The sequence below is a fragment of the Mesoplodon mirus genome (assembly GCF_964341445.2).
Source record: "Mesoplodon mirus genome assembly, chromosome: 7".
Classification (NCBI taxonomy): Eukaryota; Metazoa; Chordata; class Mammalia; order Artiodactyla; family Ziphiidae; genus Mesoplodon; species Mesoplodon mirus.
The window spans coordinates 131,984,588-132,007,670 of record NC_138983.1 but is presented as its reverse complement, the minus strand read 5'-3'; the positions used below and the strand labels follow the sequence as shown (position 1 = coordinate 132,007,670).

The following is a 23,083-nucleotide window of genomic DNA, read 5'->3' as shown; positions in this document are numbered from 1 at the left end:
CGCGAGGAGCGTCCCCCTGCGGCGGGTCACCCTCGAGCCCCGCCCGCGAGGACGGCGACCTCTCCGCCCCCTCGAGTGCCCCGCCCCCAGTCCCCGTCGGTCCCCACCCCACCACCGGCACACGCACGCAGACTCTGGCCAGAGCTGCGCCCTTGGTGTCAGTGGCCCGGCTCCCGCCTCCGCTTCGGCTGTCGTGCGGCCCCAGCACCTGTCGCTTGGTGTGTCCCGGAGCCGGCGCCCCTGACTCCGTCGGGGCCAGGGAAGGCCATGGTTTCCCTGCCCGGGTCCCCTGCGACCAGCTTGCTGCGGTTTTTGTTCCTGGGGCTGACTACTCTCGGTGAGTGAAACCCTGGACCTGGAGGGGACATGAGATGGGAGAGATAGGGTGAATCCGACCCTGAGGGAGGTGGTTTTGGGCACTGATGAGGAACTGGGTGGGACAGGACTCCCGTCTCTGACTCTTTCCCTCCCCGCCCTTATACTTCCCCCCACCTAGGGCATCACTTGTGTCCCCACTGCTTCGGGGAACAGCTCCCACTTTGGGTGAGGTGTGTTTGTGGTCGGGGAGAGGGTTAGGGCACCGCCTGGGGTGAGTTGTTGGAACCATTCCTCACCCCAACTCCCCACCTCCACCCAGCAGAGCCGGATGAGCTGAGCTGCTGGATGAGACACTGGCTAAAGAGCTTAAGGACTTAACTCCAGCCCCCCTCCCGACCCCCACCCCACCACAAACTGATGTGCAAGAGCCCCTGGGGAATTCCCTGGTTCCCGGGCCTGACACACACACTTCACCTCAATTCTCCATCCCAGATCCTCCCACTTGCCCCCCCCCTCCTGCTTCCTGCTCTGGGAATCAAGGGAGGTGCCCCCAAAGCACGACCGTGAGGTCATTTGGGACACAGGAAATGGAGGAGGGCTTTGAATGCCTAGAGGAGCAGAATTGTGACGCCCCCCCAAGAGGTCCACCACCCCCACTGGCTCCCAGAGCCAAAGGGACAAAGGAAATAGAGAAGAGGGCCTTTGAGTCAGAGAGGAAGGGCTCCTCCTTGTAGCAAGTGCTTGAGGAGTGTTTGAAGGCCTCCAGGAGCGCCCAGGAGCTGGGGTGGCCCAGTGCAATATCTGGGAGAAAAGGACCCACAGGAACTAAGCTCATTATAAGCTGTTTCACATGCTGCCTCCCAGGCTTTCTTGCCATCTTTCTTCAAGGATCCCGAATGAGGGTGAAGGGTGGGTTTGTCCAGGTCAGCTTTAACTCCTCATTTCTCTCAGGTTGGAAGTCGCCAGGGCAAGTAAGGCTTGGAAAGATGTAGAGTGAAATTCAGCCACAGTGATGGGGCTCACCTAACTTTTACCCGTGTCTCCTTTAGCCCAGTCTGTGCTGCAAGGGTGTTGGGGCAAGAAGTATTAGGGTCCCCAGACAAAGTGGGGCTCAAGACCAGACCACCAGCCCCTCTAGGCTTGGTGGGGCTGCTCCAGGATCCCTTGACTTCTCAGGCCCCCCGTCCCAGCTTCAACATCAACACCTCTTTCCCTTCTGCATTCTACCCCCAACTTCCCCACCCCCCTTCCTGCTGGGGATCTCTGAAGAAAGGGAGAAAAATTCAAGTTAGCGGCCAGGGTGTCTTCGGCAGCTGTCTTGCAACCCGTCCTCTTTCTATCCTAACTCTGAGCCTCAGATTTCATACTGAAGACCCAGGCTTCAGCATCCCTACCCGGCCACCCCCAGGGGGCCACTTGAGGGTTAAATGGCCCTCGGGATGGTCAGCACTTTGGGTGGCACAGGCTCTATTGGGCTCTGCCCGACAGGGTTCTCCGCCGAGGCCTTTCTGCTCCCTCGCTCCTCGGTGGCTCAGCGATGCTGCCCCTGGGGCGTGAGAAGCCCGCGGGGGGAGTTTCTCAGAGAAAGAGGGAGACTAAAAATAGTAGCCCTGGGGAGCAGGCCCATTTTCCTTCTCCTGCGCTCTAGCCTGCTCCACACTTTGGTCTGGCGTGGGCCAGAAGGATCCCTTTCCTGGGCTGCTCCCGCCTCCTTCACTCAGACCCAACCACCCACTTTGCCTCTCCCTGTGGCACCTGGGAGCAAAAGGGGCCGAAGAGTTGAGGGGCTTCTGCTCCAGCGGACACCCCGGACCAGGGCAGCGAAGCCTGGGGCCCTCTCCAGCTCCTAGCTGGCCTTTGCCCAGACCCCAGTGTGTCCACATTACTATTGATTTACCACCCCTCTACCTTTGGCAAAGTGACCTCGTAAATGCAGGACCTGAGGGAGGTCGCTGGGGGCCTAGGGAGGAGGCGGCTCACCCCTCTCCGGGGACCGCGGCCGCTTTCCGGCGGCGGGGAACTGTGTCTGGCCGCTGGGGGTGAGCTGCAGAAAGGCTGGGCCAGGGCCTGCACCACCCGTAGGCCTCTCCGCGTCCCAGCCGGCGGGCTGGTCCTGAGCGGGTGTCAGGCTCCTTGAGGCAGAGGTTGTTTTTGCCTGCAGAGCCTCCGGTCCAGCGGCGCCCTCCTCATTGTCTTCTGGCTTATCACCGGGCACAAGTTTCCTGCTTGGCCCACAGGGATCTGCCAGGAAATGGGGAGGGGGGTGCTAAGAAGGCCAAGGAATCGGGCTTGGGGTTCTGTAAAGACACGCAGCCAGGAAGCCATGGGGGCGGTGTGCATCCTGGCCGGATCCACTCCTGGGCCCTTAGAGGCCTTCAGCCGGCCTCTAGCAGGGTGGAAAGCCGGACCCGTGCGCGGCCGCTTTCCGAGCGGTGGCCCCCTGATCACCACGCAGAGGTGGCATCTCAGACTCCAGGGCAGAGTGTTGAGGCCGAGGACTCAGGGCCTCAGTGAGAGCAGGGCTTAGGACTAGGTCGGCCAACATCCTCAGGCCTGGCCACGGACAAGCCCAAGCTTATTCCCCCAAAGGGCTTTTGACTGGCTGCTCCGTTGCCTCTCCAAAGGGCAGTAAGTGAGTGTTCCTGGGCGCCATGATGCAAGCTTTGATTCGACAGCCCCCTCCTTGAAACCAACACCCCAGGCCACCTCCTGAAGGTCAGTCACAGGCAGAGGCAAGCTCTGTACTTGATTGCTTTGTACTTGATTGTCAGGGGACCTTCATTCTCCTCTAGCTCTGCCAGGATTCCCTGCGACCCGCCCAGATCCCCTAGGCCCCAAAAGGGCCCTTGGGAACTTTTCTGGGGAAGCCCACGTGTGGGAACCCAGCGGGAGGCCGGGGAGCACGGGCAGTCACTGGGCTAGGTTGGGCGCTGGGACACTCCAGCTTCCCTGGCTCGGAGTAGTTCAGAAGGAGCCGCGGAGTTAATCGGTAACCGATTAACCCTCCCACCCCCCTCCGCGCATCTGGTTGAGAACGCAGGAGATGGGAACACTGTTGATCCTGACCGGCGCCTTTCCACCCAGAAAAATTGGGGGAGCAAGTGGCCTACGTAGGGTGTAGATAAAAAGTATTAACTCTTCCCTTCCTCTTGGATGTCTTTCCCTTCTCGCTAGAAATCTCCCCTCCTCCTCTTGGTGCGCAGAAATCTGTGCCTCTGGATACAAATAAATGCGTAGACACGGGTCCCTATCCCTGCTGCAAGCCAGCGGGCTGAGGTTGGGGAGAAGAAGCTCTGATGAAATTGACAATGGGATCCCAGGCCAACGGGCCCTGGGCAGTCTTCGAGGCCTACGGTGGCGGGACCCCGCGAGGTTCGTCCTCTCCTGCCGCCGCGTTGAGCTGGGTCCTTGGGCTCCGCGCTCACCCTCCTCGGTCTCGTCCCCAGCGTCCCCCTCGCGGGCCCAAGTGGAGCTGCACGTGCCCGCCGGCCTCACCAAGCTGCGGGCGGTAGAGGGAGCGGAAGTGGTGCTCCCGGCGTGGTACACCCTGCACGGGGACCAAGCTTCGACCAAGCCCAAGCCTTGGGAGGTGCCCACCGTGATATGGTTCTTACTGGAAGGGAAGAATATGAATATGAGCCAGGTGAGGGAAATCGTCTCGGCCAGAGGCTAGCTACGCCGGAGGTGGGGCGGGGCCGGCGGCGGGGTGGGGAGCAGGGAAGAGCGGGCAACGGTGGGAGGGGTGGCCAGGGGATGGCTGACTCGAAGGAGGGTCAGGGAAAAGCAAGGTCCACCTCACCCGTTCAATTTTTGTTTTGATCTTGGAGGCTTCCCCAGAGAATTCTCTTTTTCCCAGGTCCCCCTAGAAATCCAGCACACCAAACGCTGACAAGTGCAGAGGCATTTTACTTGCCGGGCAAGGGGGAAAGTGAGGATTGAGGGTATAGGAAACAGGAAGGGTTAGGGCAAGTATCACACAACTTTTAAAAGTTGAGCATCTTCCTGTTTTCACATTATCTGTGCTTTGGACATTGTCACAGGCCGCTTCTCTTTCCAAATGATTATCTGTCCCGCGGCTCCCATATAACCTCCTTGAGAGGCAAGGGTACATGTCCTCCGACAATCTCTCACCTATCTTCCTTCCTGACATCAGACGAAGACTCAGAGGCAAATTCACCCAGAAGCCAAGGAAACGTCATTTTCAGAGCTCCTTATTTGCTGGGCTCCTTGCAAGGTCCTAGAAAGTGTGTTCAGGAGGTCAGTTGAGAAGTAGGGGGTATGTATGAAAGAAACTTAGATTGCAGGGGTAGGGCCTGGGTTTATACAGTGGGGGGCTGGGGATCTTCAAGAAAAAGAAAATTGAAAAAGATATTTTTTCTCTTGGCACTACCCCTGCTGTCTAAGTTTCTTTCATACATTTCCCCCTATTTACATTATCCCTCAACCATTCTACCACTTTCTAAACACCCCGAGTGGGAGATGAAGAGACAGCGTCCGGGGGAACAGGACCTGTTCTGGTGCAGAACACCCCGGGCGGTGAGACGGTAGCTCGAGAGACCGGGGTGAATGCAGAGCTGGTAGAGGTTAGAGGGGGTGGTGCAGGTGAGGGGCATTTGAAGACCCCCAGTTTGGGGGAGGGGGCCTAGCTGAGCCCTGGGCACAGAGCAGACAAGTAATAATGGGGAGGTGTGACGCCCGCCCACCAGGTGTTGGCGCACATCAGCGGGGTCACATCAAGCAAAGCTGGGGCATCCCTGGTCTACCCCATGCCCTCCCGGAATGTGTCACTGCGGCTGCAGGGCCTCCAGGAGAAAGACTCCGGACCCTACCTCTGTTCCGTGAACTTGCAAGACAGTCAAGGCACTGTTCGAGGTCACAGCAGCAAGACTTTAGAACTCAATGTGCTGGGTAAGTGAGAGGCACCCATGGGAGGTCGGGCAGGTCTCTCCCCCAAATGACTGAGTGTGAAGGTTGGGAGAGGGGCAAACAGAGTGACAGGGGGTCCGCGTGTGGGATCGGGGGAGGGTGAGCCGCTGGCCCCCGGATGTGAGTTTTTAACCTGTCTCTCCTCCCCCAGTTCCTCCAGCTCCTCCATCCTGCCGCCTCCGGGGCGTGCCCCACGTGGGGACCAACGTGACCCTGAGCTGCCAGTCCCCAAGGAGTAAGCCCGCTGCCCAATACCAGTGGGTGCGGTCGCCCCCATCCTCCCAGGTCTTCTTTGCACCTGTTTTAGGTGAGGGACCTTCTGGAGACACTGAGAGTGAGGCTGGGGTAGAGGAAAGATGACGTACCACAGGGGCCGGGGTGCCAGGGGAGGCAATGCTGAAAAGCACTGGCGGGGTGGGGGGAGGAGGAGGGTGTGGGGAGGGGCTGGAGAAAGAGGCCCTGCCAGGTGCCGGCAGGTGCTGCAGACTTAGGTTACTCAAGAGGCGCTGGGGCTAGAAGATCTGCGTTCACTAGGTGTGTGACTTTGTGACTCTGTTTCCTCATCTGTAAAATGGGGATATTAATAGCCCTGATTTGAACACACCAGCTCTAAAAAAACATTTGGGGGCAATTGGAACTTTTTTTTTTCAATTTGACTGAGATAATCGATGGAACAATTTTAATATGGAGTACTAGATGCTCTTGGAGAATTAGTCTTAACTTATCAGGTGTGGTAATGGTATTGTGGTTATGTAGGATACTGTCCTTCCTTATTTTTGGAGTTTCATGCTGAAGTATTTACTTTAAAATGTCTCAGAAAAAAGAGAAAGAGAAATGAAATAAGTATAGCAAAATGTTAGCAACTGTTGAATCTAGGTTGTGGGTATATGCATTTTTATTTTGTCCCTCTTTCTACTTTTTATTTGACCATTTTTATAGTAAAAGTTTTAAAATTATTTTTACATAGAGCTTACCTCATAGGTTTGTTGTGAAACTTTTCTAAGTTAGTACATGTAAAGAACTTAGTCTTTGGTGCAGAGTAAGCAGCCAATAAACTTTAACTGTTAAAATCATTAGATTATTTCATATATTCCTTTCAACACAATCAAGTAGGTCGTATTACCCCATTTTACAGATGAAGAAATTGGGACCCAGAGATAGCAGGTAACTTTCTTAAAGTCAATTGACCAGTCTTCCCAAGGAGAAGACCGGTCAATTCTGGATCCTAGGTTTTCTAATTCCTCACTCAATGTCCTTTCTCTCTCACTCTCTGCCATTCAGAAATAAAAGTAAAAATTGGATTTTGGTTTTTCTGGGCATCACTTCCTCTTTAGCCTCCTTTCAGATATCACTTGGGGACACTGAGCGGCGGAAATGGAGAGGGGTGTTGAGCTAGCAGTTAGGCAACTGGGAGCAGAGCCCAGCACACTGGCTGTCACACCTTCCCCTTCCCTCAGGGAACGGATAGCCAGGGAGTCTCTCCCAGGGAGTCAAAGAGGACATTCCAGAGGAGGGACAGGATGTTTTTTATGGGAAAGAGGATCCCTGGACTGACAGCTAAATTGTGTCCACAGATGCCATCCATGGGTCTTTAAACCTCAAAAACCTTTCTACTTCCATGTCTGGAGTGTATATCTGCAAGGCCCACAATGAGGTGGGCAGTGCCCAGTGCAATGTGACCCTGAAAGTGAGCACAGGTCAGTGAGGGGTAAGTGTGGTTAGGGAGAAGATTGGTCAATGGGGGGTGGGGTGGGCTTGCAAGAGAGGGGAGGAGGCCTTTCATTATAACAGGACAAGGAGCTTGTCTTGGTCAAATGTCCATGCAGGTGCTTGGTCAGTGACCACTTTCTTCTTGACAGTCACCTTCTTCTTAACGAGAGAAAATGTGTATGGTGATGGTAAGACAGTGGGGCAGTGGGGTTGGAAAGGGCCAGGGAATAAGCTGAGAGTCCCCCTCTGACGGCAAGGTTTTTCCAGGGCCTGAGGCTACGGTGGTTGCTGGAGCTGTCGTGGGCACCATGGTTGGATTGGGGCTCCTGGTTGGGCTGGTCTTGTTGTACCAACGCCGGGGCAAGGCCCTAGAGGAGCCGGCCAACGATATCAAGTAAGTGTCCCTGGTCTCTGCCAAGATAAGGGCTCTCCTTGGGAATTCGGGCAGCTCTCATCTAACGGAAGGTTGGGCGGTGGCTGAACCATCCTTCCTGTGGGCAGATTTTAAGTGAGAGGAGAGTTGAAGAAGAGGGGAGGTGAGAGTAAGACAAAGCACGTGGGAACTCTCCCCCTCCCCCTTCCGGCTTCTGACCTCTTATCGCTTCTTTGATGACTAGGGAGGACGCCATCGCTCCCCGGACCCTGCCCTGGCCCAAGGGCTCAGACACAATCTCCAAGAATGGGACCCTCTCCTCTGTTACCTCGGCACGAGCCCTTCGGCCACACCAAGGCCCTCCCAGGCCTGGTGCATTGAGCCCCACACCCAGCCTCTCCAGTCAGGTCCTGCCCTCACCAAGGCTGCTCAGAACAGATGGGGCCCACCCTCAGCCAATATCCCCCGGCGCTGGGGGGGTCTCTTCCTCTGCTCTGAGCCGCATGGGTGCTGTCCCTGTGATGGTACCCGCCCAGAGTCAGGCTGGGTCTCTGGTGTGATGGCCCAGCTACTCGCTGGCTGAGCATCTGGCTTCTCTCCTTCTACAGGGGTCACCCCTGGCACAGAGGCCTGAGCTTTGGGAGGGTGGCCGCCTTCCACACCTCTGGTTCTCTGCCCCCACCTTTCTTTACTATGGGAAAACTGAGTCTCAGTTAAGACCCAAACTTCGGGGAGGTAGAAGAAGAGGACGTGGACCTAGGATTAGGAAGGCCTCCGCCCTGGGCTCTCTCTAAGACTGCAGTGGGATGCTGCTGAGATCGCTACCTCTGCCTCTCACCCTCATCCCCCAGGGCCTGGTAGGGATCGCCCGTCAACCAGTCCTCCAGGCCCCCTTGGTCTGTACCCCGTCCAACCTAACCTCATCCTTCACTCCCCCTCCAGCTCCCAGCGTTAATATAACCTGTCCTGCTGGTTTGGTTGGGTTTTGTTGGGGCAGGGGATAAGGAAGATATTTTTTATACTAACTTGAAATGCATGGTTTTGTTTTTATTTTGCAAACTTCAATAAAGATACATTGTGTTTGTGTGGAAAGTGAGAGTCAAATCACCTTTTCAAGCTTGGAATTCCCAGGAGAAGCTGAGTCTCAGGATGATGCAAAAAGGACCCTGCCCAGGCGGTGGACCCAGGAGGGCTTCTCTGCACAGCCTCCAGCTTGGCTGACTGGCTCAGGATAGCTCTTCTAGAGTCTTTAAAAGGGTCATTTGCTGTCAGGCAGTGGTGGAGAGGCACAAAGAGCCTGGGGCTGGGAGACCCTCCCTCACTTCGAGCAGCAAGGGTATAAAACTGGTGACTTTCTGCGGGAGCTTGAGCGCTCACAGCTCAGGTGTGTGTGCACTTAGCCCCTGTTTCCTCCTCAAGAGCAGGGGAGAAGAACCTGACTTCTGCTGCTCTCCCAGACCACTGAATCCTTACCCGTCTTCTTGCCCGTCCAGCAGTGACCCACCTCGTACTGGGGTGGGGGGAGCCAGGCACAGGATGTGGTGGCGCTGTGTCCACCCCAGTCCTGCCACACCTTTTCCTACGAAGGGTAGGGGCTCCTCCAGACCTCAGTTTCTCTGCCCGTGAAATGGGGTGGCTCTGGGAGGGGGGAGGACTTGTAGTTTCCATAGAGACTCCTGCCTCAGCAGGTGGTGATAAAGGTGCCAAAGAAGGGATCTCAGAGGAGTAACTGGAAGAGGGGCTGAGGGGCTCAGAAGGAACAAGACTCTGAAGGGGGTCGTAGGGCCTTGGCCTGGGGCTCGAGCTCACAGTGTGAGACCCCAAAGTGGTGGCGTCATTCGCCAGCTCCCAGGTTATCAGAATGCCTCCCTCTTCCTCCTGGGTCACTCTTTCCCTACAGAGCACCAGTTCTGATCCCTCTCCTGCCCTGAGGTGCCCACCCCAGGCCCAGCCCTTTCCCCAGGGCCTGACTGCTTCAGGAATTGGGGGGAAGGGGACAAAAGAAGGGAGTAGGGCTCGAATGATTCCTGTACTGGGGCCTGGAGGAGGGAGGAGCACTTCCTTACCTGACGGCCAGGCCTCTCCCCTTGTTTGCTCTGAGATAGCCAGTCCCGCTGGGGCCGGGCACCAGGAGGCTGCCCTGTGGGCACTTGCTACCTTCTCCCAGAGCCAGACACCCAGACGGACCAAGAGCCGGCAGGACGCGGCCATGGCCTGGCTCCAGGGGCCCTTCCTCTGCGGGGCCCTGCTGGGCTGGGTCTGCTTGAGTGGTGAGGAGGGGGCCAGCAGACAGGCGCTGGGCGGGGGGCGGGGGCAGAGGCCGGGGAGAAGACATCGAAGGCTGCTGGGAGGGTGGAGGACAGTGGAGGCCGCTGGGCCAGCAGACAAGCTGGGCCTCTCGGGAGGGTGTAACCACCACCTAACTTTTGTTTTCCTTTCCCGGACAAGCACACCCTCAGACCGGGCCCAGTCTTGGCCCTTTCGGGTCCTTTCACCCAAAGAGCTGGTGGTGTGTGGGCTCCTCCCTCCGGGAAACCTCAGGTTTCAGGAAGGGAGGGATGGAGCGGAGGGAGTTGAGCCCCAGGGGAAGAAGGGCTCCCCGGCCGCGTCATCTGAGCGCTTCTCCCGCCGGCCTCTCGGCCACTCCAGCCCCCGGGCTGGCCGTGGAGGTGAAGGTGCCCACCGAGCCCCTGAGCGCGCCGGTGGGCAAGACCGCCGAGCTGACGTGCAGCTACAGCACATCGGTGGGAGACAACTTCGCCCTGGAGTGGAGCTTCGTGCAGCCTGGGAGGCCCGTCTCCTCGTCCCAACCCGTGAGCTAAGGGCACCCGCGCGGAATGGGGGGCCCTCCTGCCTTTGGCGGGCTTGGCCAGGAGAGGCAGGAACAGGGGATCCACCCAGCGATGAGGGCGAGGGGGTCGGAGAGGGTGCATTTGTGGATCACTCTGCTTGGATGAAAAAGATCTTTCTAGATCTTCCTGGGAACGCAGTCTCCGTGAGGCTATTTCACACATACAGCCCTGTGTATCCAGCCGCCTCCCCCAGAGTTCCTCCATGCAACCCCCGAACGTTAGTGCCGCTCCAGTGTCAGTTCATAAACCCACCAAGGCTAAGCTGTTGTGATTAAAAACAGGATAAAAATGCTGCCCCCTCCGGGAATATTTGCTTCCCCTCCCCCCAGATTGAGAGCATGCTTAGCGGAAAGCAATGACTCTAGTTCATTCAGCACCTGGGAAGGGACGGTATTTGGCGACAGATAGACCTTCCTGGTTCTGGCTACAGAGTATCAGCTTCCCTGGCTGCCATAAGGGAGGGGCTTCTAACACCCGCGTTAAAGAAGGACTACAGAGTTGACGCCACGTGGCAAAAAGCACATATGTGTCTTCTGCTTCTCCCCAGATCCTGTACTTCACCAATGGCCAGCTGTATCCAACTGGTTCTAAGGCAGAGAGGGCCAGCCTGCTTCAGAACCCCCCCACAGGAGGAGTGGCCACCCTGAAACTGACCGATGTCCGCCCCTCGGACACTGGAACCTACCTCTGCCATGTTAACAACCCGCCAGATTTCTACACCAATGGGTTGGGGTTAATCAACCTTACTGTGCTGGGTGAGGCAGGCTGGGGACCCACCAGCCACCCACATAACCTGAAAGATTGCACTGGCCCTGCTAAATCCTCCCCTATCCTGATTTCCAGCCCAAGGGCACAACGGCACTGGGGACCCCCGAAGGAAAATGCCCCCTTCCCAACGTCCTCCAATCCTACCCCGGCTCCACCCTCCACAAAGAATGCCTCCTCCCTCAGTTGCTAGTGAGGGTTGAGAGAAAGCCCTTCCCACAGATAGGGATCTGAGTCATGCCCCCGACAGCTCCACCTTTGGGGGAACCTCCCATTTGTAGCTAGGTTTCTGTCCCTCTCTAGGTCAGTAGCAGAGAGGGGGAGGGCCCATTAAAGGAGAAAGGGCCTGTATCACTAAGCACTGACTTTGTGTTTCAGAGCACCCATCTCACCCCAAACTAGAGCCTGCTTGGAGATGAGCAAACAGAAGAAACTATTAAAGGGGCTGGAGATGCTTAGATGGGAAAGAGAAGACTTAGGAGGTGGTATATGACAGCTGCATTCAAATATCTGAAGGGCTGTCCCAGGGAGGAGAGATTTTTTTCATCTCTCTTTGTGGGCCCAGAGGGCAGGTATTGGGACCAACTGGGATATTATACTAACACAGATTTTGGTTCAACATGAAGAAGAATTTTCTAACAATCAGAATTTCCAGTAGTGGAAATCATTTCCCTGGGATGCAGTGGTATGTGAATAGAGGTGGACCGCTACGTGGTAGGAGGTATCGAAGCAGGAAACCTAGCACTTCATAGGGGTGGGGTTAGAAGATGGCTAAGGTACTTCCTGTGATTTTTGCAGTGCCCCCCAATAGCCCTTCGTGCAGTCAGAGTGGTCAAACCTCCGTGGGGGGCTCTGCTGCATTGAGATGCAGCTCTTCCGAGGGAGCCCCCAGGCCGGTGTACAACTGGATCCGCCTTGGATCTTCTCCTACACCACCTCCCAACAGCATGGTGCAAGGTAAGAGCTCACGCCATCAAGGAAGAAGGGACTCAGAACCTGGGCAAATCTGACCTCTAAACTCCACACGCCCACAGTACGAGTTCCAAACTTGTAGGTATGAGACACACTGCTATACCTTTCCCCTGCTTCTTCCTTGGCTCCCGTTGTTGTTCCCTCCTGTCTTCCTGTACGGTCTGTGGCTGCATGGTCCCTGAAGCATTACTCAGGCTAAACGTACTTCTGATATCCTGGAAGAGAGTGGAAGGCAGGGGCATTCTATGATTCCCACTTGCCTATTTTGGGGGTCGGGATTCCTTTTAGATTTCTTGAGGGTCATGAATCATTTCCAAACTTCCTAGAGAGGAAGCCGAGGCAGAGTAGCATGGACTGGCTTGAATCATTTAGCCAGTTTCTTCAAGGAACCATGTGACTGTCTAAGAGCCTTGGCTTCGCAGCCTCCTCATGCTGGCTCCGGTGCCCTGGTTCTCCTCCCAGCCCCAGCAAGCCCCTTTATCAATCCGGAGAGACCCCCAGATCACCTCCCAATGTGTGCTCTTCCTTCTAAAGGGAAGGTAAGCAGCTTAGAAGAGCATCTGGGTCAGCTTAGAGCCACCCAGAGGGCACAGTTTCCAGCAATCAAGCCCTCTTCCCCCAACCAAGAACCTGACATCAGCCAGTAGACACCCCACCCCGATTCCACTGTGGTTTCTGGGCCCTTCAGGTGTGTACTGTCTCCCCCTTCCCTGAAAAGGCAGCTGTGTAGTGTGGGAAGAGCACAGAAGTTGCAGTGGTTTTGACACTTCCTCTCTGGGTCACCTTGGACAATTACTTTCCTTCTCTGAGCCAGTTTCCCCACTAATAGAATGAGGTTAGTCCCTTTCTGACAGGATTACTGTAAGGATGAAATGAAATATGCTTTTGTCACAGTATAGCTCACTGTGAGTTGAATGAGTGATAGAACACTTCCTCTTCACCCTCTAGATGAGGTGTCCGGCCGGCTCATTCTCACCAATCTCTCCCTGGCTTCCTCGGGCACCTACCGCTGTGTGGCCACCAACCAGATGGGCAGCGCATCCTGTGAGCTGACCCTCTCTGTGACTGGTAGGGGATGCTGGGCAAAGGCTGGGCTGGCAGGCCTGGGTTGGGGGTCTGCATGAAGCTATCTGAGGCACCAAGGAAGGTCTGCAGCTCTGAGGATCCTGTGTCTCCTAGAGCCTTCCAAAGGCCGAGTGGCCGGGGCTGTGATCGGGGTGCTGCTGGGCGTGCTCTTCCTGTCAGTTGCTGTGTTCTGCCTGATAAGGTTCCAGAAAGACAGGAGGAAGAAACCCAAGGAGACATACGGGGGTAGTGACCTACGGTGAGCAGGAGGGCTGAGGGCTGGTGCAGAGTGGGAAGAAAGGGCTTGGGTTAAGAGTTGGTGACTTCAGCCCTCAAACTCTGACACCTTTAAGGGGGGTTTCAGGGCACGGGGTGCTGCTCAGCCCTGGGCTTTTGTGGTAGGAGTGACAGTACAGCCCGTGTAGTTGAGCGTGTGAGCAAAGTGTGCAGGGTGGAGGGCTTGGTTCATGAGCTGCCCTCACCTCCTCACATTTAGAATAATTTTTACTTTTCACTATTTAAGGCCTTTTAGATACATCGACAGGATGTGGAGGCCAGGAGTTGTTTGTCCTGAGCACTCAGCTGAGTTTAGTTCTTGTGTGGGGGGCAGTAAGGAAAGGAGAGGCAAAAGCCGCCTGTCATCAACTTTAGCTGTCAGTCATGGGGTCCAGAATAGGGATCAGAGCAATATTTCTCCAAGTGTGGTCCTCAGATTACTCGAACAGAAGTCACCAGGAGCTTGTTAAACATTCAGATTCAAGCCACTTCCTATTCCTCCTGAAGCAGAATCTGTGTGTGTGTGTGGGGGGGGGGTGTATATGTGTGTGTGTTGGGGTGATGGGGCCTGAAATCTTCATTTCAACCAAAGTTCCACCATGATTCCTACGCAGAGTGAAAATTAGAAGTCCCTGGGTTACAGGATGATGGTGCTCTGAGGGATGCTTCCAGCCTTCATTAAGAATTGCCTATGTTTATCAGGGAGGATGCCACCGCACCTGGGATTTCTGAGCAAACTTCTGTGAGGGCTGATTCTAACAATAGGCTCCTGGAGAGGCCCCCGTCTGCCAGCACTGTGACGACCACCAAGTCTAAGCTCCCTATGCTTGTCTGATTTCTCTCCCTATCCCTGAGGGGGAATATCAAGAATTAAAGCCTTTGGGTACCATATTGTCTCCTTCTTTCTGCCGGTATAGCAAATTCCTCTTGGCGGCCCAGAGAGTGTTACCGGTAAGGGAAGGAGCGGGCTTGAAGTCCCAGAGGGGATGCTGTAGGCGGGAAGTCTGGTTGGTTCCGAAGGTACGTTCTAACCTGGGTTCCTCTCCTCCCTTCCCCCTCTCCACCTCCACTTTTTGGTTGGGTCAAAGGAGATTGTTCAAATTTCGAACGGTGGCCTTGTGCACCCAAACTCCCTCCCCCCTGGCACCCTCTGAACACTTGGACATTCCTCTTTATTGTTCACATTCCAACCCAGCACGGTCACATGCACACACGGAGATAAAAACCTTCCCGGCCACAGCCCCAGGAGCCCGTGGGGGCGGGGCCAGCAGGAGCAGGGGCGGGGCCGCGGAAGACTCCTCCTACCGAGCCTCCCCCACACTCGGCCTTTGCAGAAACAAGCAGAGAGCTGGAGAGGCGGCTCTCGGGGTGCGCTGGGGAGAGGGGAGGGCAGATTACAGGCAGGTGTGGGGTTGGGGTGTGAAATGGGGACTTCCGATCACAGCTAGGGGCATCCAACACCATAAAAACCCTCCTCCCCTATCCAAAGTTCTGGGACTAAGCTGGGACGTGAACAGCGCAGAGAGGCACGGCTCCCCCTTTAGCTGCGCAGAGATCGAAAGGACTTTTTTTGGGAGTGTTTTTGGGCAACGCTTAGGGCGCCCTCCGCAGAGCGCGAAGGGAAGCGCACCGAGGCTGCGGAGGCAGAGCAGCATGCTGGGTGCGGGGAGAGGTGGGCGAGAAGCTAAAGAAGGAAGATTTGGGAGCGCGGAGATTGGGGTTAGGGTCGAAGGAAGGGCGAACGGGGACCATACGAGACTGGAGAACTAACTAAAAGGGCATGGCCTTAGTGAGTCCTCGACGGAGTCTGCCTGGTGAGGGAGTCTCTGAGGACGCAGAGAGGGCTCCTGAAGCTGGCAGGTTGGTGGGAAGGAGAGGATCACAAACACGGCAGGGAAGTCTCGTCACTGCGAAGGGGACGTGGCATCCAGCTCTCTTCGGGAACTGAGGGGAGAGAAGGTCTGAGCACCTGCCCTCTCCCAGTACTTCCTCTTCCCTCTCCTTCCTGAACCAGGAACCAGGGCGGGGAGCACCAGGGAGCCCCGGTCACCCGGAACTGCCCACCCGGAGTCACTGAGCTGAAATGAGCCCGCGGCCGGTACGTGTGAGACGCTGGGTGTTTATGGCCCCCGGCCGGGCTGGTCAAACGCGGGTGACTGGGTATCTGTGTCGGTCCAGGTGCGTCCCCGTCGCAGTCTCAGGCGTCTCCAAGTGTCAGAAAGCCTGCAGGCGCAGGTGCATTTTCCCTGGCTGGGAGGAGGTGAGGGCGGGCGGAGGGAAGGGCTGGGGATTTGGTCCTTTCCTCCCACCCAGGGGTCCCACCCCGCTGCTTCGGAGGCGTATTCATTACCTTCAAAAATGCTCAGTTCTTCGGTCCGGGGCGGGACAGCAGGCCGGGTGGAGAGAGAGAAACAGGTGAGCGCTCCAACCCGCGGCATCCTCAGCCTCCTCCCACCCGCCGCACGTCTCAGATTTCTAGGTCTCCGTCCTTGACTCCTTCCACACCCCTCTCCACACGCCATCCACCCTGTCTTCCTTGCTCTTTCGGAGGAGGGGGCCCGGGGTCGGGAAGGAGAGCCTGCGGCCCGCCTCACCTGGCCTAGTCTCCGCTGGGGCCGCCGCCCGCGCCTCCCCGGGCGCCCCCAGCTCCGCCAGGACCCCCGGGGCCCGGGCCCTTCCGGCCGCGCTCTCCGCTCTTTATCTTCTTCCGCGCCATGTGGCCCCGGAAACTCGCCTGGATTTTGGCAGCGGCCGCGTTGGCACCCGGATCGTCCAGCGGGATGTCTAGAATGTCGTCGTCCGGCTTGGAGCAGGCGCTCTCCTGGGGGGCGGGGGGGGGCGTCCTTGTGGGGTGACCGGGCCGAGGCCCCCCGAGGGTGGGGTGGGAGGAGAGTGTTGGGGGATTGAGGGGATTGAGACGAGGGCGACGCGGGAGTGGGAAGTGCAGAGAAGGGCTAAGACAGGGCGTGTGTGTGTGTGTGTGTGTGTGTGTGTGTGTGTGTGACAGGGCGTGTGTGTGTGTGTGTGTGTGTGTGTGTGTCTCGCCGAGTTAGGGGAGCTGCCCAGCTGACCGGAGGGTGGGTTTGGAGGAGCACAGTAAGCCACAGCAGGGACTCCTGGATGTGGCTGCCTTTCCCCCTGTCCTCAGAGGGTGCCTCCAGCTCAGAAGGGTCCCTTCTGAGTCCAGGATTCCCTGGGAGAGGGTTCAGAAGAATCAGCAGGCCAGTCCCTCCGCTGAGTAAAATCACACCAGAGCTCAAAGCTGGAGTTAGGGTGAAGATGGGGCTTACCCCTCAGCGACGCAGCCTCCCTCCACCCAGGGCTAGAGGCCAGAGACCGTTTTCCCATTGCCTCTCCATTTTGCACTGCTCCTCAGGATGTACTCAAACACAGAAGAGAGGAGATGGTCTGGAAGAAGCTACAGAGAAAAGGCTTCACTCCAAAAAAGGACAAAAGGAAAATAGCAGGAGCAAGAAGCCCTTTCCATGATGTGCTCATGGAAAGAAAGAAAAGAATTATGACAATAGCTACCATGTAAGCACTGCCCTTGTTCCTGGCTCAGCATCACGGAGTTTTACAGATGTTATTTTATTTAGTCTTGGCAACAACTCTATGACGAACCTTTTATTGTTATCCCAGTCTACCCCTGATAAAACTGATTAGAGTGTTGAAACCATACCTGAGGTCATACAGGTAGTTACCAGTGGACCAAAGAGTCAATCCTTTGTATGTCAGAGTCCAGAGTATATTTTTAACCCCTACTCTGCAGGTAAGCAAAGGCAGTCAAGAAAAGGAACCAAGCTCTACCACTTGCTAACTGAGTGGTCTTGGGCAATTTTTCTAATCTTTTCCTAACTCAGTTCCTTCATATGAAATCAGATAATAATATCTACCTCTGGGTTGTGGGGAAGGATAAACAATGTGATATGCAGAAAGCTTCTGGCATGATCTAGTTGGTCGATTAATGGTAGCTATTATGATTCCTTTAAATGATAGTGAGTTGATGTGAAAGAGCTGTTTTTGTAGGCTAAAGTGGTCATTTAAAAACAATTTCATAGGGATCAACCTAAAAATAATAAGACCCACCCACAGGCTCCAGGTTTCTGTTTCTCCAGCAGCCTGCCCTAGCTGAGAATAGAAAGGGTTAGGGAATTGATGGGACTGATTTCAGAGTCGAGGCTCTGGAACGGAGAGGGCCTCAGCGCCCCCGCCCCCAGCCTGCTTCTTGCTTAGTCGCAGTGATGACGTGGGGTAGGAAGCAGAAGGGTACTGTGGAGTTAGAAGGGCATTTCTTCTTTGAACTGACCCTCTGGCTTCTAGGAATTTGCTTCTTTTTTGCCTGAGGACTTCCACTACTTTCCCTGTGCTTTGCTTCTCCGCAGAGGTCTCACGCAGTAGTAGTAATTCAGTTCTATTCCTTTCCCCTCGCTCCATCACCCGTCCGGTTCACAGAATTGGGATGGGTGTGCGTGGGGCCTCAGTGATCACTGCCCCAGCCTGGTCCTGTCCTAGGAGGCACAGATTTACATCCCAGATGCCCTAAGCCCAGGTTTACAAATGGCTTCCTCTCATTATGGTTCCCAAGGCTGTCTTCATTTCCTGGGCTTCAGAGTTCCTCAGTGTGTGCTCAAGATGTCCGCAATTGATTTAAGTTCGGTTAAAAGGAGTTATCAAGGGCCGGTGTGGTTGTGGAGGGGTCTGACACACTCTTTTTGTCTTTCCTGGGTCTAGTGCTCACCCCCCAACATCTTATTCCCCACTTAGAAACAACCCTTTTCGGATCCTTGATTCTCAGAGCTCAAGCCTTTCTTGGGATGTCTCAGAGAATAGGGACGCTTCTTCTCAAAAGAGGACAATGATCAAGAAAACATTCCTGAGCCCCTCTCCTGGGCCAGCAGCTGTAGAGGTTGAGCGGAGGAAGGGGTACCTACCCCCAAACATGCTAAGGCCCACCTGCGGTCACCACCCACCCCAGCCGGATCCAGGATGGAACAACAGGCAGAGCCACCCTCAGCACGCTGCTCCTCCCCGGAATCAGCCCCCTCTCCCTCCAGGTGAATTCTCAGGGCGGAGCTGGAGGGACAGAAATGGAGGGACAGCAAAAGAAATCCAGGAAGGGTCATGGTTCCTGGGTCAGTGCCTTCCAAAGCCAAGATCTGATGGTGTGTGCCTGAGAGCTCTGCATGAACTGGGGGGTTTGTAGGAGGGGAAGGGGGAGGTGACAGAGGTGGGCAAAACACGAGCCATGGCTTCTGGTCCCAAATGGTCCCATCACTTCACCTCTGAGGGTCTCAGTATCTTCAGCCACAACTAGAACTTGGCCTAGATGAATAAAGTCTCCTTCAGCTCCCCAATCCTAAAAGCTTTAAGAATGATCCCTGCCTACTGCTTGTTATATGCTGGGCCCTGTGTTAAGCGCTTTGCACACATTACCTCATTTAATTCCCATTTTGCAGGTAAAGACACATCCTCAGAGACATTTTGTAACCTACCCAAGGTCACAGAGCTGACAAATAGCGATGGGATTCAGAAACCTGTGCTGTTAACCACTACCTCAGGGCAGGTAATTATTTCTATGAGTTCAGCTGGACCAAGTCAACTAGACTAAGCAAAAAATGGGTCCAAAAACATGTTTCTTTGTCTTTTTATGTTAAGTGAATTCAGGAAGGTCAGATATAAAGTCACACTATGTAAATTGGCAACTGGTACCTCTGAATCAACAGCTCTTGCCCTTAGAAAAAAAAAAGCGGATCTGTTTTCTTCTTCTCATTTCAGTTTGAGCCTCCTTACAAAGGAGAAAGAAGAAAATAAAGCAGGACTAGGTGTTGCCTGAACACCAGGTTGGATGGTCAGCAAGGAGAGCCCCAGAACGGAAGGTGAAGAGGGACCGGCCCCCACCCCCCCATGTGCTCTGCTCTCTATGCATGTCCCAGCTGCTTCCCAGCACTGAGCCCGGCCCTCCACAGAATGGGGTTGGGTAGGAAGATGCTCAGTGCCAGCACTGCCCCTACGCTCTGCCCCGTTACCTCTTCTTGGCCGCCACGCCACCCCTCCCCCCCTCGCCCCACAGCCTGACAACGGTGCTGTCTCTTGCTCAGTTCTTTAGCCCTGCAGACCCAGGACAGGGCCTGAGAGGGGAAGGCTCCTGTGTAGAGAATGTGCTGGAGGAGGTGACCCTGGGTGCTGGGCCACTGGGATAATTGTGCATTTGCCTCTTCTGTACTGTTTGGGTGGGCAGCTTCTCCTTTTTTTAGGGGACACTTATTCCAACCATGTCTGCCAATCCCTCAGTATGGCCTTGTGGGCACCCAGGAGCATGGTCCAGGGCAGACCAGAGCCTACAGGCAGGGACACGACATCCTACTCTAATTAGTCCTGCAGGTACCAGGGGAGACAATTTACATTCCTTCCCTGGCTTCTTGGAGTCTTTGCTCTCTCACCTCCTTCCACTGACCAGTCTTCCTACCTTCCCTTCCCCATCATTCTTACCATCTTGGCACTATTTCCTCTCCCTTACATGTGTATCCAGAACCCACCATCCATTTATTTTCTCTGTTTTGTAAAATACTGCTCGGGGGTGAGGAGCCCAGGAGCCTCCATTAAGAGCCCATTCCTCCTTTCACAACCAAAAACTGCTTCCTGGGGAATAACAAACAGAGGAGAAAGCCTGGAAGAAAATATGTTATTAGAGCTTTCTCCGGGGGGGTGGGACTGTAGATGATTGATATGTTTCTTTTTTATACGTTTCTTTAGTTTTTAAATTTTTCTGTTATGACCATATTACCTTTATAATGAGGAAATATAGTAAATGTTTATAGGAGAGGTTAAATTACAGCTATTGGAGTCAGACAAGGCTAGTGTCCCACCTCCACACTTAGAAGCAGTGCCTCCTTGGGCAAATCATTGAATCTTTCCAAACCTCAGTTTGCACATCTGTAAAATGGGACAAATATCTACTTCACAGGGTTGTTGTGATGATTAAACATAAAATGTTAGGTACACGGTAAGCATTCACAAATTGACAACTATTATTTGTATTAATAAGAGTTAAACATCATAACAACAACCACAACCACTTGTCCCTAAGTTCTTTCTGCCTCTTGGTACCCAGACATAGGGAAGTCTCACCTCTTCTAAACTGGTCTATTCTTTCCTTCCAAACCTCACTTTTTTTCCTTTTCTAAGCAGGCAAAGTCATAACCTCTTGTATTATTAGCTGGGTTGACCAAACGTCTGAGAATACAAGACTTTGGAGTAGGACTTTCTCCATATGTAGGGGCTAAAAATAAATAAATAAAAATATCAAATAAATGAACAAATAAATTGTATACATGCATGATCACTGCACTCCACGACTGTGCCAGCAGCCTGGTCCTGTACCAGGCGCTTTCATACCAGAGTACTTTAACAGCAGCCCGCTTTGGCATTAGGTCTCCGTGTGGGCGCTGACAAATTGCAGACACTTCCTTCCCTCGCCAGCAGGGCTCTCTCGCGGTCACTTCACCCAGCCCCCTCCAGGGCTAGAAGGCGTTGGAGGTCTGGCCAGTCCCTCCCCAGAACCACATGGACTAGGCTCTTCGCAACCCATCATCGCTACTGAGCTAACCAATAATAATTGACTGTCTCACCCGGCGCTGTACAGGGCGCGAGGGTCACGAGAGTCAACCTGTCAGCCCACCGACGGCGGCGGCAGTGGGATGGGGAATGGGGTGGGGGACGAAAGCCAGGGGAAAGGAGTCGCGGTAGCTTCGCTAGGCGACGGTTTCCAGCGTCTCTCTGGGGGAAGTTCCTCTTCTCGTCTAACCTGCAGCTTCCCTGTTGCAGAGCCTTGCCGAGCTCCCAGACCAACCTAGACTGCCTGGCGGATGCGCGCCCAGACGCCCCCACGAGTTGGGGGACAGTCTTCCTAGGGCTTTCAAGTCAGGCGGGCGCCTTCCACCACCCACCACCCACGTCTCAGCAGGCACCCTTATTGCTGCTAGGTCTTCTGCACCCACTTCCATCCCTCACTCGCCCTCCAGGGGCTTCTCGGGTGCCCCTTCCCCCAGGCCAAGCTGAGTGCCCGTCCCCCAGACCCTCTAACTTACGGTGCAGCAGTCCATGCTGGTGTTGGGGGCCCTTGGCTGGGATGGAGGCTGGCGCAGGGTGTCGGTGCGGTGCCGGGTGGGGACTCTGGGGCAGTGGGGAGGCAGCCGACCGGGGCCAAACCAGCCGCTCAGCTCTCGGGTCCTCTCTCCCGCGCTCGGCCCTGCGGGAGAAAGTAACCTGAGCCCTGCGGTCGAGAAGCCAATCAGGAGAAGCCTTCGGCAGGGTGGGCGGAGAGATTGGAGGGGGACCACGCCCCCTCTCGGCTCCCTCCGGCTCGCTCCCCCTCCTGCCCCAACCCCTCTGCCTACACACTTCCATCCATTCCTCCTACACACCCCATCCTCCCAAACTCACCGCCCCTGCTGCCGAGGCGGCAGACTGCCAGGCAGATGTATGCTGGCGCAGGCAGAAGGAGGACCCCGACATCCCGGGCATAAATACACTCGCATCTGTGCACAGCACCCCTCCCACCCACATAGAGAAAAGCATGCACCCCTCACCCACCTCCCCACACTTCCACAACCTAGCTAGAGTCCCAAATATGGCTCCCTCTACCTTCCCTCCCCCTCAGTCCTCAAAGAAATGCCCCCTAAGACGTGCGGTTTAAAGGTATCGTCATCACTCTGCTGTGGAATGGAGAAGGTGGGCACACATAAACACAAAAGCTCACGCCTGAGCCCCACATGCCCATATAGGATACTCCCCAGGCTCAGTAAAACGTGCACTTCAACATGCAGACACTACAGACACAGCCTGCAAAAATAACTACACAGACCTTGTGCACACACTGAGCAGACACATGCAGACTCCCGGTTATGTGCACACACACGCACACACATCCACAGGCAATCACACTACCTGAAATGTCTGCATTACATATCTATCTATCCATCCATCTATCTAAATGCCCTGCACTAAACAGACTAAATCATACATGCACTACACCCATTGTATGTATTTATATATGGATATGGACACTCTTCCTTCCCACTCACTGAACCACACTCTCCCTAACCTCTTAATCTACTGTTTCTGAATATGACAAAAACTGACCACTCTCACCCTTGCCCCTGGGAGGAAAAAAATACTCTCAACCCAGTATAGGGAAATATCAGAAGTCATCAGTTCTTTAGGTCCATGATGGAGGAAGGATGTAGGCTTTGTGAGAGGCCTGGGAAGGGGTGATAGGGGAGGAGCCTCGTGGAGGAGCAGCCTGCCACTTTCGTGGTCGCCAGCCTCCCCAAACCAGTCAGGGTACGAGAGCTGGCAGTGTGGCATGTTAGTGAAGAGAGTGGGCCACCTCTGAGGAAACTAGAAAGTCTTTCTCAGCTGAGGTCCCAGAGGAGGGAAGGAAGAAAGGAAGGCTGCCCTTCAAGCCTGTTGACTGAAGCAGAGGGAGGAGGGGGAAAATGCCCTGTGGCTCTGGTGGGGACAGGGGACCCTGCAACAGCACTGCTATGAACCAACAGCCCCTGGCCAGTCTTAGCATGGCTGTCACACACTTCCTTCTTACCTGAGTATTTGGGCCACGGGCTATGCTTGCCAAAGGGAAGATGAGCGGGAGGGAAATTCCAGTGGCCACTCTGGCTGGGGACAGGGTTAGCCAGCTTGGGGCCCCAAGCTGAGCTGGATGCTGGCTGGGATTCCAGAGCTTGGGGTGTAGGGGTGTCTCTCCCAGCATGTTTGGGACCCACCCACCCTTGTAGCTGAAAATCTGTTCCCCAATCTGTCTCTGGCA

The 23,083-nt window shown here is 55.1% G+C and overlaps 3 protein-coding genes across 4 annotated transcripts; 2 read left to right on the top strand and 1 right to left on the bottom strand.

The window, feature by feature from the left end:
* Positions 1-123: 123 nt before the first annotated feature.
* LOC309808711 (endothelial cell-selective adhesion molecule-like) lies at positions 124-8,419 on the top strand. Its single transcript, XM_082629294.1, has 7 exons — positions 124-337; positions 3,765-3,961; positions 5,025-5,226; positions 5,396-5,551; positions 6,819-6,941; positions 7,222-7,348; positions 7,572-8,419. The coding sequence occupies exons 1-7, from the start codon at positions 268-270 to the stop codon at positions 7,885-7,887; spliced, it is 1,191 nt and encodes a 396-aa protein (XP_082485420.1). The 5' UTR covers positions 124-267; the 3' UTR covers positions 7,888-8,419.
* A 1,117-nt stretch (positions 8,420-9,536) lies between these two features.
* On the top strand, positions 9,537-13,244 carry VSIG2 (V-set and immunoglobulin domain containing 2; the record flags this gene model as incomplete). Its single annotated transcript, XM_082628747.1, has 6 exons — positions 9,537-9,594; positions 9,977-10,140; positions 10,727-10,934; positions 11,743-11,901; positions 12,865-12,984; positions 13,096-13,244. The coding sequence occupies 6 exons, from the start codon at positions 9,537-9,539 to the stop codon at positions 13,242-13,244; spliced, it is 858 nt and encodes a 285-aa protein (XP_082484873.1).
* A 1,099-nt stretch (positions 13,245-14,343) lies between these two features.
* NRGN (neurogranin) lies at positions 14,344-21,478 on the bottom strand. Of its 2 annotated transcripts, none has more exons than XM_082628213.1 (4): positions 21,345-21,478; positions 15,852-16,078; positions 15,608-15,625; positions 14,344-15,201 (listed from the first exon to the last, which is right to left on the bottom strand). In XM_082628213.1, exons 1-2 carry the CDS (start codon positions 21,357-21,359, stop codon positions 15,857-15,859), a joined length of 237 nt encoding a protein of 78 aa, XP_082484339.1. In that variant the 5' UTR covers positions 21,360-21,478; the 3' UTR covers positions 14,344-15,201; positions 15,608-15,625; positions 15,852-15,856. The 2 variants fall into 2 exon arrangements, with proteins under 2 accessions (XP_082484339.1, XP_082484340.1); XM_082628214.1 differs by lacking the exon at positions 14,344-15,201 and adding an exon at positions 15,451-15,507.
* Positions 21,479-23,083: the final 1,605 nt, after the last annotated feature.